The 19,003-nt window shown below is 39.3% G+C and overlaps 2 protein-coding genes across 4 annotated transcripts in view; both read left to right on the top strand.

Annotated features, from left to right (window-relative positions):
- The window catches only part of eif2ak3 (eukaryotic translation initiation factor 2-alpha kinase 3), a 35,473-nt gene extending 31,176 nt beyond the window's left edge, over positions 1 to 4,297 (top strand). For both annotated transcript variants that reach the window (XM_053336355.1, XM_053336356.1), the window contains exons 17-18: positions 585 to 647; positions 1,221 to 4,297. In XM_053336355.1, coding sequence (XP_053192330.1) covers positions 585 to 647; positions 1,221 to 1,403 — 246 coding nt within the window. In that variant the 3' untranslated portion in view covers positions 1,404 to 4,297. The remainder of the gene's footprint in view (positions 1 to 584; positions 648 to 1,220) is intronic.
- A 1,536-nt stretch (positions 4,298 to 5,833) lies between these two features.
- The window catches only part of atrn (attractin), a 154,234-nt gene continuing 141,064 nt past the window's right edge, over positions 5,834 to 19,003 (top strand). For both annotated transcript variants that reach the window (XM_053336353.1, XM_053336354.1), the window contains exon 1: positions 5,834 to 6,321. In XM_053336353.1, coding sequence (XP_053192328.1) covers positions 6,083 to 6,321 — 239 coding nt within the window. In that variant the 5' untranslated portion in view covers positions 5,834 to 6,082. The remainder of the gene's footprint in view (positions 6,322 to 19,003) is intronic.

Genomic DNA, 19,003 nt, shown 5'->3' on the forward strand with positions numbered 1-19,003 from the left:
AAGTTTCACCGATCGCAAAAAGAACAAGTTGGCAGTTTGAATTTATGTGCAGCTCACGAGGTTAAAAGTTCTGACGCATCCCGAGCTGAACCCATCTGTCCCTGAAAAGTGATTATTAAAAAGCGAGGAGCGGTTTTCTAAAAATCTTTAGATCATTTCCAAAACTGACAGGTCACCACAGATTTAAGCGTATAGTTAAAAGATGAAATGCTGTGATCTCATTTTTTTGGCTTGGGTAAAAAAAATTCTGCTGCTGCAATTTGTTTAAGCTTGAGAAGAGAGAGACTTTCTAATGAGGCAGTTAATCTCTCTGTCTGTTTCTTTTACTCAGTTAATTATTCTAATTTATCTGCTCACTCTGTTGGGGAAAACTGTAATACATGATCCCTATTATCATCTTAATAATCATTATTGTCAGTTTAAATGGTAGTTTGTCTGTTTTTTTTCTTCTTTCAAGTCTAAACACAGACACATGGTTGCTTTTCTCAGCAGTGAGCGACCTGAATGTCTTTGTCTCCACAACAAAGAGCCTGATTAGCCATTAGCACAGCTCCGCTCACAGGTGTTTACATCTTTTCTTCCAGACGCTGACGGAGGTGAGAGCTCTGCACTTCCCAGAGGTTTTCTCCAAAAACAACGTTCAGGAGGTAAGTGGCCCTCTGCTGCCATCTAGTGGTTTTAAACACAAACTACATCTCAACAATGAAAAATAGATCAGAGTTGATGTGCTGGGAAGATCATTCTCATTATGTAGTCTGCCACACATTTAAATGACCTGTCCACACACACACACACACAACGGTGAACTGAACCCTTTAAACTCATCCGATAAAAGGTGTATTTGGATTATTTTATATCAACATGTGTAAATATATTAGCGTCTGTAATCTCATGAAAATCTAATTAAATCAGTGTTTAAATAATCATTTATATAAATAGTAAATAACTAAGAGACACCAGGCTACACTTGGCATTTGGTTGGTTACACTAATTTGTTTACCTGTTTACTTAGTAATGAGATTAACATAATCCCATGGCATAATCTGTGATTCTCCAACACTGGAAATACCCTCAACGTGTTATCCTAGTATCCCACTTTACTAGATGTGTGCTATTTTAAGATGTGTGTGTGTGTGTATATGTACATGCTTCAGTGTGTTTTAGTGCATCTATGCTGCTCTCAGAGACATCACTGAGCTGTGTGTTTTCTCTGTGTGTAGCTGAGTATGGTGCGGAGCATGCTGTCGTGGAGCCCTGGCGAGCGTCCTGAGGCAGCTGAGATCACAGGGAATCCACTTTTCCAGGAGCTGGAGCTGCCTTGCCGACTGGCTATGAGGCAGCGCTCCCGTACCTACAGCGCCTCGTCCATGGGCCGACCCTCCCGCCAGACATCAGCTACCTGAAGATGCCATGACGCAATATGTTACCCCCCACAAAGCTTGTTCCCCTGTCATCCCCCCGCCGGTCTGCCGCCTAAGAGAACCACCTCAGCGCCCTGCCATCACACACTGCCTCAGAAACAATCACTTTAAATGCCAAGCACTGAAAATGAGCAGGAATTTGTCTCGATTGCTTAAGAGCACCGAGACAAAATCCTGCAAAGTTCCTCTGCTTGGCAAATACACATGCCGTTACAGATTCACACACCATTATGCTGCCCAAGTTCCCAATTTTAATTATACTTACAAGTGAAAGGATATTTTAAAAGCGACAGCCGTTCTGTAATGTTCAGGACCAGACTTGGCTCAAGCGGCACTTGAAAATAATTCTTAGTGGTTATTTTAAATGGCTGCGAGTACCAGATGACAACTCAGTGTAGATAAACCATCATCCAGACAACATTCAAAATGTTTACCTCTTGTTTTAAACAATTGGCATTATCATCTACTCTGACATCTCAATCTGGTATGAAACAAGCGTCTGGTACTCCAGGATAATTGACAGAAGTGCTAAGAACTATTTTATATATGTTTTGATCCCATTCTGGTCCCAACGCGCTGCTTGCTCTCAACATTCAGCCAGTGTTCGCTCACCCTCGCTACACCTCAGGTATCAAAACCAAGAGGACACTCCAAAGGGGCCTTTGATGCTTGATCATCCTATCGACTAGTGACTAGTACTGATCACTGGTACAAGCACTAACTGGTGTTCTGACACCCAATATGCCTGATTTGGAAGACCAAAAAAGACCATCTTTTTCCTATGTGTTTTCTTTTGTTTTCTTTTTAGTTAAAAGAAGGTGATGTATTGCGTATAGAAGAGTTTATGAATCCAGTTCAGCAGATGTGATTTGCCTTTAGAAAGGGGCTTGCAGCCCCCTCTGAATGAATGCAGAGCCACTGGCTCATGTCTTTTTTGCATGTACCTGATAGGAAACTGAAGGGGTGAGTGAGAGTTTGTTATCTTAAAGCCAGTACTTTGACACAGTTTTTCTGTGTGTAAATTTACTCAATGACTCTTGAGGTGCTCAATCATTTTTCAACACCTCCTCTTAGCTCTCTGTATATAATTGAAGGAAAAAACCTGTTTATAACTTTTTCTTTGTTAATTCAGAAGTTTCCTTTGATCAATCCTGTAAATATTGTAAGACGCCATTGCTTGTAAATGGCTTTTTCATGAGGCAACTGTAAGATAATGTGATATATACTGTGGGAGAGGGAACAAAGAGGAGACGATCTCTGCCATTAATGGATAGCTGAATGTTGCAGTGTGACCTCCAGAGTACAGCGATGGTGGTCACCTCTTATAACTCATTGAAGTTATTCTCAGTGTTTGTTTTCACATGTTTGGGTTACCAAGAGGAAGTGGTTTGCCCTGCTTTAAGCACCAGAGAATAACCCGCAGGACCAGAGTGCCATTTGAAAGTCAGTAAAGTGTACTTTTGTGTAACTAATAACTCACCTCACACTTTTGCAGTCGTGCTATTGTGCTCCAACCCCATCCAGCTGGTGTTCCCGGTAGAGCACAAAAAAACACAAATACTGAGATCTGCAGCTCTCCCACGATGCAGGAAACATAGCATTTAGCTGATAAGGTGATACTGTTTCGTCTCCTCTAAACTGGGGACCTGGACCTGATGTTGGTCATGTGATCCACATAAGGATTGTTAATGTACATAAGAAATGCTGGGAGAGTCACATGACCCGCTTGTAACTACACACACAGACACACACAGACACACACACACAAACTGCTAATTGTAATGTGCTTTCAATGATTGTACTTTTTTAAAGATCTTCTCTGTTTTGGATAAGAGCAGTTTTTGATTATTCTGCAGGGTTTTTTGATTACTGTAAAGTCTTGACTGTGTCTGATACAGGAAGTCAAACTGATGTTCGTCCATCTGTCCGCTTAGCCCACTGAAAATGAGTCATTCTCGTTGTAAAATGATCAATTCTCTCTTCAGAGTTTAAAACGGGACTGTACTCCCACCACGATAACGGTGGAAACGGGAGAGTTCAATTCCATAATGACACTTCCTGAAGTCCAGCAGAACAACTCATGCCACAAATTTAGAAATTTTGCTTTTTTTGAAAGATGGTATGTACTGTAGGAACTGTACATAAGTCCTTTGTTGAGACTGTTAACCTTTTTGTAGGCATTGATATTTTGAAGCAACTCAATAATGGAACTAATGTAAATCCCACAGAATGATTTCACAGGATGTGGGAACCTTTTTTTCCCCCTGCTATTTTATAGACATCGATTCCTGAGGGAATTGTGACTTAAAGACTTGATTTTGAACAATTTTACAGTCAGAAAGAAGGAAATTGTCACAATTATAAATCACCTACGGTAGTAAATAGTTTGTCCTTATTTTTTTTTTCCCATTATGACTGAAAACAGCATTAATGACAATAGTGTATTATCTGAGGTTCTAGAAACGTTCTGCTTTTTTTCCACTCAATCCAAGAAAATGTGATTATACAAGTAGGATTTTCATGCTTTGTTGAATTGTGTTCATCCTCCTTCCACTCCTGCCGCCTGGGTAACCGTTCCTGAGGATAGTTCAATTAAATCAACCCCCTCCCCCCCTCCTTCCTCCTCCTTCTTCTTCCTCCTTCTTTTCAATCTGTAATGCCTCTGTCTGGACATGTAGTTGCCTATTCTTGTGCACAAACCCCATTTTTCTGTCCATGTTGAATTGTAAATATGTTTATTTGCTTTATTTATGTTTTGATGCCGTGATCAATCCTTTTTTGGGTTGGTGTTATTATGAATGCGCTTCATGCGATGGAGCGCGTTGGAATATGAATGACTTCTTACAAGTCTAAATTTAATAAACTGTTCTATACCATTTGTACAGTTTTGTGTCCTTCGTGTGCAGTCTGTGGGCGGTGTTGGGCGGGAGGATTATCCACATATTAAGATGATTAGACTACATTTTAAGTGGATTTCAAAGGTCTCAGTCAGACACACATTAAGTTGCCAACTGTTACCTACATTAGACTTTCAGAAAGGCAGGAACAGCATTTCTAATAATAGTCATACTAAAACAGTGTCAACTACGTTATTTCTATTATTGCTTAAGCTTTCAACTCTTTACTCATTTATTCATTCGATCTATAAAATGTAAGATATTTTAAATGTGACAGTTACTTATTAATTTGTCAAGCTTGTCCTATTGCAGATGAAGTGAGTTGTAATAAAATAAACACAACACAACTGGTAAGTGGACCTTGAGGAGGATTATTTTGTCAGGCTATTAATATCATAGAAAACAAACAAATGTTAAAGTGGAGCAATTATGCTTTTTTTGGCATCAGAATCAGAAATGAGAAAGCGTTTCTTCTCATTGTAAGCTCTGCATACAAGCAACATTAAAAGTAGTTTGGACTTACATTTCCAATAAATACACCGGTTTGGTATGACTTACAATGAACACATGTAACTCACAATTATTTGCATTATCTCTTAAATTCATAATCTATGAAACATCAAACATTAACATTAAATTAAAATATTGAACAGAGTTTATAATAGTATAAGATGGATGGATGGATAGATAGATAGATAGATAGATAGATAGATAGATACTTTATTCATATCCATAGGGAAAATGCATGTATCCAATAGCTCACACATAACCACAAATACATACATATGTAAGAACAAATAATATATACAAAAAGTGTGTGTTTATGAATGTGTGTATGAATGTATGGACTGTGAGCTGCGAGATACCCGAATTTCCCAATGGGATCAATAAGTGATCTATTTATCTAGAACTAAGCAAAAATATACAAGAACATAATATTTAGAGGAGGAAAAGACTATACAGAATTATTACAGTGGTCACTATCTTATGGTCCTATAATTTACAATATAGACATAATGGCTAATTTTATATTATTATTTTTGATAAACTATTAAAGAGATTAAGTCAGTGAAACAGAAACTATAGATAATACATTAGATAGATAGATAGATAGATAGATAGATAGATACTTTATTCATCTCCTTAGGGGAAATCCATGTATCCAATAGCTCACACAGAAACACAAAATAACAGAAACACAAAAACATACCAAAACCCCCTAAAATGTATAGAACTAAAGCAAAAATATACAAGACAATTATATTAAGAGGAGGAAATACTATTCAGAATTATGGTCCTATAGTTTACAATATAGAAATAATGGTTAATTTTCATATTATTATTATTATTGATAAGCTATTAAAGATATTAAACTAGTGAAACAGAAACTAGATTGTAAAAGAGGGCGGGAGTTCTCAAAATGAAAGTTTAAACCCCTCCGCGCGCCTCGCCTCCCCCCTCCCGGTTGCGCATTTCCGTTGTCATAACGTCACTTCCGGATGTCAATATGCGGCTTGTTGCGGCTCTGGGAACCAGCACCACTGGAAAGATGTAAACCAAGAGCCCTGCCTCAACAACACAGACACTAAAACCGTATCACCAAAAGGAGGAAGAGGAAGAGGAGGAGGAGGGGGGGTTGAGGAACAGTACTGTCGGTCCTCCATTACCGGAGAGCCACCTGCATTGGACGGGTCGTGTTTGGGTCTCTATCCCCCCTGAAAGCAGCGGCGCTTCTGCCTTCACGCAGCCATCTTTTGTGCGAGGATGTACGGGGCGACTCGGCGGGCCTGCTCGGGCTATGGCCGGGACCGGAGCCTGCTGATGCTGCTAACCGCGCTGCTGCTGTCGGTGGTCGGTCTGCTGTCCGGTTTACCGGGCGTCACCGAGGCGAAGGAGTGCGACAAGCCGTGCATGAACGGACAGTGCAACGCCGCCACTGGCAGCTGTGTGTGCTTCCCCGGCTGGGTTGGGGACCAATGCCAGCACTGCGGAGGGCGATTCAGGTACAGCACAGTGTGGACATGCAGGCTAGAATAAAGCTGCTTTTTATTCATTTATTTATTTATTTATTTAATTTTTCTGGTGTCATAGGTCAGAGTTCCCACTGTCATGCAATTCCTGGAAAAGTTATGAAATTAGAAAAGCTGTTTTGCAGGCCTGGAAATCCTTTGGGATGAGGGTGAATGTTTTGGAAAAGTTGTAAATGAAGGATGACCTGCTGTGATATCAATGATAATGTGGATGTAAGACAGGGCTGCATGAACTTGGACCCAGTTATAATGGAGGGGCTAGGTTGTGGAGGGGGGGGGGCAGCTTTTTTGTTAGAGGGGCACATACAACCTCAGTATAAAATCATGGCAAGAAATCTGTCATTTTATTATTAATGCAGTTTGCTTGGGAGGGGGCCACAGGGGGGTCCAGACACAGAGTTACTGGGGTACTGGCCCCTGTTGGCTCCTCTCTAGAACTGCCCCTGCAAGTTGAACCCCACCACTTTTACCATGCCAAAAACCAGTAGATTAGCTTTTTAATATCTTCTAATATGTGATCTGGGGCCAAATGCTTCCTCTGGGATGTAATTATTAAAATGCACCCATCATTTAGTGAGATCAAAGTGTCCAAAACACCTTTTTTATAAAGCTCCAGAATACAGGAAATGATATCTACTCTGTTAAAAATGTTCTGGGGGAATTAAGTCATGGAAATGGGGTAAAATATTATGGAATAGTTATGGAAAAGGTTTGAATATTCATTGGTAAAAATGTGTGGGAACACTGTTAAGGTTGTGTGGTTTAGCCTTCTGTCTACTTTGCTTTGGGCTAAATCTTCTCACATGTGTATGCTCAGATTTCTTGTCAACAGAAGCCTTACAGTGCTGACCTGAGGCTTCAAAGACCTACTGCTACTACTACTACTATTACTATTACTACTACTGCTGCTACTACTACTGCTGTTACCTCTGCTACTAACATTTGCATTAGGGTCCTGGCTTTCTGGCCCCAAAGATGCATGATAATGATTTTATGTCATTTGGACAAGGGTTTAACTTTGGTTTGAGCAGTGGGGTTGTCTGAAGGGGCCTCCACCAGAATCCCATTTCCTGTATTTCATAGGCTACATACATTTAGGGACTATGGTGATAGAAAAATCCAGGAAATAATAAAGTTGGTCATAATGATATATTCTGCCAGAAAGTATATCACCACCTACCTAGGCTGGTAAACTCTGGACTGGATCATCTCAGAGAGGCCAAAGTCTCTTTCAAACACAGTTTAAGAATTGTGAAAGCTTTATTCTAGTTGTGAACCTGCAATAAAAGCAGATTTCACAGTTTTTTTCATATATAGACCACTTTAGATCATGCAGGAATAGATGGAAAAACAGTGATCGTCCATGGAGATGAGAATAATGTCCCCAGTGGAAATTATGCCCCAGCATTTGGATAATGACATTATAACATGTATGTGACCAAGATGAAGCCTGAGTGCCTTTAATCTTCATTAGTGTCAGTATCTTTGTCATTCAGGCACTCCATTAGACATTTTTCATTGGAGACATTTTAGACATGTCAAAGCAGGTGCAATTAATACAATTAATAACGACTGAGTCCCATTTAGTTTTTCCAGTTTCATGACCCTGGTGTATTGCATGGTGGGCCACTAGTATGGGTACCTGAATGGGACAATCCAGATGGTGTGTCTAAAAGTCTCATTCTCCTACTAAGATCAAACGTATCACTTCATTCTGGCACACAGCACGTGCCTGTATTTTAAGATGGTGCTTGACTAAGGTCACCCGTTATCAAGGTTGGACTTGGGTCTGTTTTATCTGCAGTTGGTCTGCCATTAAAGATTGTTGTGTCTGTAAAATGACGTTAAACAGAACTATGCCTCTTTTGTTTTTACACTTAGGGGTCATAAAAATTGTTATGTCAGTTGTATCAGTCAGTTATATATCAGTTGATCATTTTCAGTGATTTCATGCAACCCAACCAGGTATTTGTTTCCAGGTGGGTTATCCCAGACCACATTATGATCCTTGTGTTGTGTATTTTTATGAAGAGGAGGGCATGTTGGTACTGTGCTGATCAAGAGCAGAGATCATAGCTGCTGGAGATGCCATGAGGGAGTGTAGATGAGGGTCCTCTGTCAGGCCTGTAGATGAGATAGTTTTGTGTTGCCAAGCTTCACAGCACTCTTTGAAATAGAGCAGGTGTCAGGCTAGATCTGAACTAACATATTGGGATGCTGTTTGTCCCACTCAAGCACTCAGATAACCATTACACACTAATACCAGGACAACACAGCAGCAGCAGCAGCAGCAGCAGCTCAGGGCCAAAAATGATGGGAAATTTACATGCACACATACTGAAAGCACTCTGTTTTCACAGCTGGAGCAGCTAAGTTAGTGCTGCTGGTTGTATTCATTGAAACATCTGCGAGGTGGGAGGAAAGTAACCACTTGATAAAACCAATAACACATCCGTTCTCACTCTCAACCCTCTTTCTTCCCTGCCCACATCCATCCATGCTAGACTTTCCGTGTTGGCGCTGCGTGCTCGCCCCTGACTTGACAAAAGAATAGCGAGCAACACACACACACACACACACACACACACACACACACACACACACACACACACACACACACACACACACACACACACACACATATTTTGTAATGGTATACATTCAGGATGCAACGGAAAGGTGTCAAGCATCAATTAATGAGGATATTCATACAATCGTTGCTCCACATCTTGTTCTCTGTCCTCATTAAATTGTCACTTTATATTAGACTTTGTATTAGCGATGTTCTGGTGAAGAAAATGGCCCTGCAGCACTTGATGACAGCTTCATTTAGATAAAATCAATGATGATTATACTATCGGCTACAGGATTGTGCCCCTCTGCACATCCTGCCAAGATAACCTTAATATGTATTTAATTAGAAAACATAACTTTCCGCCCCCCGAAAAAGAATCCTCTGTTGAGTCAGTTTTTTACTCTACTTATCCCTCTCTCTTCTTTTTTAGCTGTTAGCAGGCTCCTCTTGTTCCAGCATTGTGATGAGCTAGCATGTCTGTGCTGCTAAAATGTGTCCATCAGGGTGTCGCCCCTCAAGCAAGGCCTCAGCCAAATGTTTTTTAGGAGATCCGGAGCATTTTTTTTTGTCCTGTTTTTTTAATTTGATACTCGGTGTCATGCTGCCTCAGCTTCAGTGCCAGCCTGCCAGGTTCATAAAGCAGAGTCGGCAGGAGGCCCCCACGGTGTTATGCACCCTCAGAAACCTTGTCGTTGTCGTCGTCGTCGTCGTCAAGGGGAGGAGAAGCTTGGGACTATTTTGCACATTAGCACCAGCCAATTGCTGAGATAAATCCGAGCAGGTAAAATGGAGGCGGCTGAATTTGCTGCTGAGCTTTTAATGTTTCAGAATGGCTGGGTTGAGTGCTCTCCGGATGAAATAGCTCATCTTGGTTGTGGGTTTAAAAAAAAAAACAAAAAAAAAAAAACTCAAGTGTCAATTAAAACAATCCATCACTGTGGGAAACCAACGCTGACTACTAGCTGAATCTTGGGAAAACACTGTGACTCAAGAAAAACCAAGTGAAACCAGGTTTTTTTTTTTATTATGTCTCAATCTTGTAATGTTTGTTTGCTGACTAATTGTTGAGTTATTAAAAGTTGTTATATGGCACAGCTGCCTATCAACATGAGTCCAAAGTCTTATCTTCCGATCACTTTATCACATATCTGATACCACAGTTTACAGTTAGTAAACGGTTGCGTTTTCTAAGCATATGAGAAGAAGAAAAGCTGCAGATTCTTACACTGAAAAGTAGAAAGTACAAATGTTTGGCATCGGATTGCTGACCTGCGACCTTTTGATTGCATGTCGTCTGTCCTCTCTTCTTCTTCTCTCACTCATCCCATGTTTCCTGTCTGCTTTTCTACTGTACACACAGACCATTAACGCCAAAATCCCTGCAAAAAAAAAATCACCAAGAAAATACTGCTAATTACTTTTTTCCCCATATTGACTAATTGATTCCTCTCGTGTTTGCATGTATTGCTAAAATTGATTAATCATTGAACTCGTTTATCAAGCAAAAAAAAATGCAAAACATAATCAGGCTCCAGGCTCTAAAATATGCAGATTTTTTTATTTTTTATTTATTTATTTTTTTACTGTGTTTCATCTAAACTGTAAACAGCATATCTGGAGGGTTTTGGATCACCGCTCGGAGTCAAAACAACCACATTTGAGTTGTTATGCACATTTCCACAGTTTAAAAAAAATAATTGACCAATTAATTTAGTCAGGGTGCACAGAGGTCCTCAATTAAAATACTTGGTAGTTGCAGCCTTTTGCTTATATGTGTTTTTTCTCTGCAGGCCCCTCCAGCACATACAAATGAGATATTAAACATAATACAGCTGTTAGACTTGGCTTGAGGCATTGACCCACAGTGCTTAGGGTTAGTTCCTTGGACACTTCTTCAACGTTGCCCACTGGGTGAAATGCAGAGGCCATATGTGTCCCTGTGGGGATTATTAAAGTTGAACTTGAAACTTCTCTTTTGTAAGTGATCGGTGAGTTTGTCTTCTTCCCGCCAACCGTTTTTTTCCCCCCTAAAAGCAGCAGACCTAGAGTTTAATTGTCTGTCTCTGTTTCTAAAAAAAGTCATTGTGTTGAAAAGTGGATAGATGGAGTCCAGTCCTACTTCTTCTTCTTCTCTGTCAGCGCTGTCAGAGGAGTTGTGAAGCTGGTAGTTTGATAGAGGGAGGAGTGATATTGTGAACTTAAACTTCAGTTTTAAACATAGCAAGGCCAAGACACTGATTTTGTAGCTATATCATCACATCAGGCTAATTATCTCCAAGCTTTCTGCGCTATGATCCCACATTTCCTCGGAATCGGAGCTGTGTTGTTTTGTTAATGCAGTGAAAGGGCTGATAGTTTTTTTTTTTTTTTTTTTCTCGGGGTAGAGGCTTGTGGTCTGAGGCGGTGTTTAGCATACAGACAATGCTGCCATACAACTGCTTGGTGAATGCTGGTAAAAAGCAGCTTTCTGTGGCAGGGTCGTGCCAAGATGGAGTCTCAACTAGCCATGAGGGCCAAAATCAACATGAAGGGGCGGACAAAGACGGGGCCGTATGGTTTCGGTGTTGCATCTGAGGGTATTTTTGAAGTTGTGTTCCCGTGCAGCTCAGTGTACTGCAGAGTGTGGCATTGACTCACACATATGTCTTATATAATTGGATCACAGAAGATGCACTATGGCTGAAATCAATATCATAATATTAAAGGGGGCCTATTATTATTTATCCTCATTTTCTGTCATATATGTATATATATATATATATATATATATATATATATATATATATATATATATATATATATATATATATATATATAGCCTATATAATGTTACAGTGTCAGAGGTATATTGAGATAGAGCAATGTTAAAGTGTAATCCACAGACTGCTGTGAATGCCCAGTTTCCAACATTTTTTTCCTACTTTTGGCACAAGCTGATGTCATCTAGTGACAGATTTCTTTATATCTATATATTCTTTATCTACTCGACTTACACAGTGTTATCCACAAGTTCTGCAGTGTGTTAGTATCATGTTTGGAGGTAGTCGTGCTAAACTGAGCTAAAATAAGTCGTAAACCTGTATTTAAAGTGTGCTGGTTTGCAGAATATGCAGTGTGAAGCTCTTCATCAAACATCATCATCATCATTGTGGCTGTTTCTACTTGTATTATTCCTTCCCGCATAGTTTCTAACTGAACAAAGAGCTCAAAATATGTCCAGATGTTGTTTTGTCGACTAGTTTTTATTGAATGATAACGCTGCTAACGAAGCTCTGCTAATTGGGTGTTGAACACATTTAATTTCCAATAAATTAGTCATTACAGAAGTCTTCTGTTGTTTAGTCATCTGATTTAAAACAGCAGAATCGGTGGCTCTGATGGTGATAGATAGTTAAGAGACAGAGGCTTATTTCTTCTTCTTCTTCTTTCTATTTTTGTATTCATAGTGTGATATCCACTTTATTGCATGTTACAGTATGTTCTTTCTCACATGTAAAGTATTGTATGTTTATGTTGTTTTGCAATTAAAAAAGGGAAGGGAAAGGGAAGACTGAGCTAGAAATGAGCATGATATGTCCCTTTTTTTAATACGAATATTTTTCTCATATCAATATATCACTTATATCACATCACGAGTATAATACATTTTCTCAATTCTTAAACAGTCTGTTCACATCCCTCCCTAAAAAAAACAAACTATAAAATACTTTCCAGCTCCTAGTGTTATCGAGCCTCGCACATGGCACTGATTTTGTTTTTCTCGGTTTGGAGGTAAATCCATCTGTGGGATTTCTGCTTCCATCCGAGCTCAGTGGAGCCCAGTTTAGCATTGTTTGTGGTCATCGCAGCGTAGGAAACATGACAGTTCTTTGGTAAATTGTAGTTTTTCCTGGTAGGGAGCGGTTCCTGGAAAGAAATGTTGCTGCTGCTGCTGATTTATTTATTTTATTTTTTAAATTTAAAAAAAAAAATTGTTTAAACACCACAAATGAAATTCCAGTCATCTCTAATAAACTGTGGTAGAAGTAGAGATGGGTATCTAACCCTAACCAAAAAACCTCATAAACAAGACAGATACCACTAGACTAGAGCCATGTGAGGATTTCAGATTTGATCTCAGATTGTGATAAAAAAAAACAAAAAACACTCCAGCTAATTTAATCATGGTGAATTTCTGTTATCAGAATAATCATAAATATCCTCTCATGAGCGTGAATTTCCTCACAAGCCACTTGGAAAAACCCGTCTGGCTCATTATTCTCCTGAATTGCCATTTCCTGCCTAATTAATGGATTATTCTCTCTCATTGTGGTTACCTGCTGGCTTTTTGGCAATAGTCTGTATTTGTCCTTGTTTGTTTTTTCACACAATAAGATGCATTTCCTGTGATGCAATACAAATAGTAGCTTCTTAACTAAATATAAGATGAAGTGATTCCAGTATGTTTTAGTGCCATTTTAAGAGTTTTAACCCTTTCATGCATGAATTATGATAACCTCAGTCAGGACTTGTTTCCTAATTTGTTTATTTAACCTTTTTTTTTAATCAAATTACATGACATCATAATAACCAGCAAAGTTACTGCAGATGATGTGTTAGTGTCTACTGTGATGGCTGAAGTGCAACTATCCATCAAAATCCATCAAAATCAATCCATATATATATATATATATATATATATATATATAGAATAAACAGCTTTTGAGTAGCTTTCCACTGTAGTGATCTCTATGCATGAAAGGGTTTTGAGGAGAATCGTGACATCAAATATCATCGTCATATCGTCCCAAACCTATAGAGCAAGGGTGTCAAACATGCGGCCCACGGGCCAGAATTGGCCTGCTGAGGGGAGCAATGCGGCCCACTTTCCATCCTGTGTTCTTTTCCTTCCTTATGTCTGTCCTTCTTACCTTCCTTTTTTCCTTCCTACCTTCCATCTGTCCTTTCTTCCTTCTTCCTTCCTTTCCTTCCTTCCTTCCTTCCTTCCTTCCTTCCTTCCATCTGTCCTTACTTCCTTCTTTCCTCCCTTCCGTCTGTCCATCTGTCCTTCACTGTCTGTCTTTCCTACCTTTCTTTTCTTCTTATTTCCTTCCTTCCTTCCTTCCTTCTTACCCTCCATCTTTTTAATGATCCGGCCCACATGAGATCAAATAGGTCTGTATGTGGCCCTCCAATGAAAATGAGTTTGACACCTCTGCTATAGAGCTAGATAAAAATCTGTTTCTTTGAATTCAATATAGGCAACTTGTTTTTTAATTACATGTACAGCAATCCAGTCCTAAATGTCATGATCATAGTAAAACCGCAGAATCAGAGCTGTTGAATTGCTCATTTTATTTCTCCTCAGTAGGCGTTAGGGCTGGGAATCGATCCGAATTTCCTGGATCGATCCGATTCCGATTCGTAAGGTCACGATCCGATTCGATCCACGATTCGATCCGATTCGATTCGATATCGATCTATTTACAGACATAATGCAAATAAATACTGTCCCATGTGCTCCATGTGTTTGTGATTGTGTACGTGTAAGAGGGACACAGAGAGAGAGAAGAGTCAAGAATCAAGTATTTATTTTAGACAAAAATCCAAGTATTATTTGAAATTTCAGTAACATATCCATGGCATTAAAACAATGACCAGAACTAAACAACAATGACCAAATAAAATATAAATAAATTAAAATTAAGTGGCCCTCTATATTGGAAAACTACAAGAACCCCCTGTACCCAGTCTTTGACAACCAGATACTTGTGAAATGCCATTTACAGGTTGTTCATGTAACAGATGGCTTGATTGAAAAAAAATAAAACGCCAAAATGCCAAAATGCTGCCATAGTTATGGCAGCATTTTGGACGGAGGGAAAGGGAACCGTTTTCTCCGCTTTTAATGTTTTTATGTATTTAATAGGTAAAGATACAGTATGCATAGACAGGCTAGTGTTGCCAAACATCAGCCTTCATTCCAGAAGGTGATTTTAGTGGTGCCGCTTCAGCCATCTCGCTATCTTAAGTTTCGGTTTCGTTTAGCCGGCACTCGCTTTTTATAGTGCGCCTTGCGCGTCAAAGAAAATAGTGCCTTTAGTCACCTGGAAAAGATCGATCCAGACATTTTTGGATCGATATCGTGCTTTTTCAGCGTGAATCGATATCGGATCGCGGATTGATTTTTTGACCACAGGCCTAGTAGGCGTAAACATCAATATGTCAGTTAAACAGTTCCTTTTATTTTTTTGATAAAAGCTATTTTTATTTAGTTAATATAACCTGTAGCCATAACTGTCACTCCTCATTCTGATCAGTGTTGCCATGAGGCTGAACTGTAGTAGTTTTCATGCTCTGGTCAGATTATTGCTACAAAAGCCAGCTTTATGCTTCTTGGCACAAAGAGATCCTCAGACATGGGACTATGTGTTTTTTTTTTTATTTTATTGCTATGAGATACAGCTTTTTGGGTAGACAGTTTAGTTTTTTATTGAGAACGGGCTTATGAGCCAATTTTTTTTTTTCTTCTTCTTCTTCTTCTTCCCCCTCAGTGGGACAGGGTAGTGAATAAATTCCTTATCCATCTTACTTAGAGTCAGTGTAAGCCTCTGACGCATGTTCATGTCCAGACACCAACTCAACCCCCCCCCCCCCCCCCAATTTCTAATGTGGTTAATGCAGGACTGTGTGCCAAGTAATGACTGTATTTCCTGCTCATCTTTGAACTGATCTACAGTATATGCATGAATGTATCTGGAACTGGCTGTGAGAAATAAACCTAATAATCCTGATACTGGTGCACTCTAAACATTTCCCATACTGCCATCCCCTGAACATTTAATAACTAATAAGCTGATAAAAATGGCATAATTATTTAGGATTTTATAGACTAGCAGCCACTGCAGATTTACCCCAAATTAAGGGAACGTGGTTTGCCAGTTAGCATCGTTTGTCTTTGCTGACTTTTGCATCACTACGTTTGTTACAACCACAAAAACCACCAATCAGTGGAATAGCATGAAAATGTCAGGATGGTTTATCACATCTGTCAGATACTTGTGTTTGTGCAAACTGGGAACCCACTCTCACAAAGATTACTTCATAATAGGACCAGGCAATAAATCAGTATTATATAGTATCGTATCAAGTATTGTGATATGTAATAAGTGTCTTTTCCTGCTTTTAGAGGCTACGTTACAGTAAAATTGTGATTTTCTGAGCTTAACAGACTGATCTATTATCTGTCTTTATCCATTTAGTCATTATAACCACATTACTGATAATTATTTATCAAAAATCTCATTTTGTAAATAGTTTGTGAAACACCAATAGTCATCCCTACTATATTGCCAAAATATCGATATCGAGGTATTTGGTAGGCTTTACACGATCAGGATTTTTGGGGCCGATCACCGATCAATGAGTTTAAATAAACCGATCACTGATCCGATCACGTCTTCTTTGTCCACGCTCCGTTTCTTAAACTCGGCATGCTCCTCCTCGTGTTCCCTATCCAGGTACATTTGTGGTGTTGAAACATTTTGCAGATGCTTCCCCACAAGGTTCTTTAGTGTTGCACAGATTACAAATAGCTTGTGTTTTATCTGTCTGCCCACAACACCCACATGTTTGTTTGAATCTGACAGCTAATGATTCAAGATTCAAAAAACTTTATTGTCCGTCACATCAAACAAACATGTTGGTGGTGTGGAACTTCTTCAGAGTAAATGAGACAATTTATGCAACGGGAGCATCTGCAAAAAAGTTTCAACATGACGACATTGATCGGATCGGCGAATTAAGACATTACTTATTAAGCCGATCTCATAAATTGCATAAAATGCTGAATATCGGCCGATCCGATATAGCCGATCAGATGGGCGTAAAGCCTAGTATTTGGTCATCAATATCATGATATTTGATTCTGCCCATATCATCCAGCCCTACTTTATAGTGCTGCTAGTGGTCGAAAACTTCACAGGGTACATTTATTATTTTCTTTTCATCTAAGTAGTGCTGCAACTAATTCAACCTAATCGACTAGTCCTTTGGAAAATGGTGAGAAATGTTGATTGATTGTTTTCGATATTGTTTTTTAAATGTATTGCTTTGTCTTGAATAACAGTCCACTGTCATACTTGATGAAAGAAAACAGAAGATAATCACATTTAGGAAGCTGGTACTGAATAAATGACTTTAAAAGATTACCGAAATAGGTGCTGCTGAATTGTCTGTCGATTAATTCATCGACTTGTGGTTGCAGCTGTAAATCTAATCACTGTTTTATGTGTAGTCTGGATCAGTCAAGATCCTGAGTCACTCACTAAGGTGTTGATATCTTATCAGCGAAATTTTAAACAATATCCTAATCATCCTCTGATACACTGCAGATCTGTTTGTCTTGGCCCGAGATCAACTTGGGTTGTGATATTTTTAGTTCCAGCGCTCTTCTGCTGCGTCGAGCCTTTTTTTGCTGTTGTGTCTTGTGTGGTCTGCGTGTTAGTCTGCAGTCCGTCCTGAGGCCCTGTTTGAAGACTGACCCCACTTTACTACAAGCTCTGCTGACTGACCAGCCTGCCAGCCCTCTGCAGAGAGACTAATGGGGTCCACTGCTGTACTACTGATTTATTCTTGCAGAGGCAGAGAAATGTGTCCCATTCACTGTTATATCCAGAGCCATAGACGAGGTTCAGGATGTTTTTACTGTGACATACTGTATGGATTTGCTTACAGCTGCACACAAAGGTTATGATGGATGCAATAACTGTGAAGATGGGGTGAATCTGCAGGGTCTCAGTGGAGATAGGATGCACTTTAACCCTCACATACTGTTCATATTCTGATTCATAATTGGTCTCTACACTAATTCATATTCATAAATTCCCTGTTATTCATTAATATATGTTTGATTTATAATTAATAAAGCTATCAGAGATCAAACAGAGAGTATTCTATTTACTTATGGAGAAAGAAAAAGACATTCACAATTACTATTTTATGGTTTTGGAGATCATTTTATAGAATATGAAGAATTTGAAGTCAAAAATGTGTATCAGTGGTACAAAATTTTAAAAAAAGAAGATGCATTTTATTACTGTTTTTTATAAACTGTGGATCACATTAGTAAAGGTCCAGCTAACAGAAATGTGTTTTTACAGCTTTCCAATGTAACAAATGAACAGTATGTAAGGGTTAAAGCAAATGAAAGAGAGGACTTCAACATAAAAAAAACAGATTAAAGTGCAATTGTAACTCAAAAGCAAAACACACTGAAGCGTGACGAGCACAGAAACGGTGGAAAATAGTCACAACTTATCACACATATCAAGGATTTTCAGCTTTGAGAATGTTTTGACTACCCAGCCTTTGTTTACTTGTTACCAGCCACATTCAGTCCTCAGCTCTACTTCTCCATCTCTGCTGCTGACGCTGACTTCATATCAATCTGTGTCTCTTGAAGGTTTTGCCATGGCAACGTTAAATAAAGGAAGGGTTAGCGTATTTATTGTTAGCTGCAACATCTGGTTGATCTTCATTTCAGAAAAATGATATTAAGTATTGTGTAGAGAGTTTTTTTGGGTGCATATATTGTTTATTTCACTGGATCCCAAACTGCTCAGGAGCCACTGCAAAGTATCACATCATCCCTAAAAATGTTCTTACCTTTAATCAAGATAGAAAGGCTTCTACTTACATGTGTAAAATCATGTGAAATGATCAGATTTTATTTTATCCTTCAGCCTGAATTCAATAACATCATAACAAAAGTGGATTTTTCTCCCAAATGTTTCCTCTGATTGATTTAACCATCCTGTTGACTTCGAGTCAAGAAAGGAAGGGAGGAAGGGAGGGGGATGGAGGAAGGAAGGAAGGGAGGGAGGAAAGGAAAGAAGGAAGGATGGAAGAAAGAAGGAAGGAGGGTAGGAGGGAGGGAGGAAGGAAGGAAAGAGGGATGGAAGGGAGAAAGGTAGGGGGAGGAAAGAAAGAGAGAAGGAGGAAAGAAGGACATGAGGAAGGAAGAAAGGGGGATGGAGGAAGGAAGGGAGGAAAGAGAAAAGGAGGGAGGGTGGAAGGACAGATGGAAGGAAAGAAGGAGGG

Source organism: Scomber japonicus, chromosome 16, assembly GCF_027409825.1.
Source record: "Scomber japonicus isolate fScoJap1 chromosome 16, fScoJap1.pri, whole genome shotgun sequence".
In the NCBI taxonomy this organism is placed as follows: domain Eukaryota; kingdom Metazoa; phylum Chordata; class Actinopteri; order Scombriformes; family Scombridae; genus Scomber; species Scomber japonicus.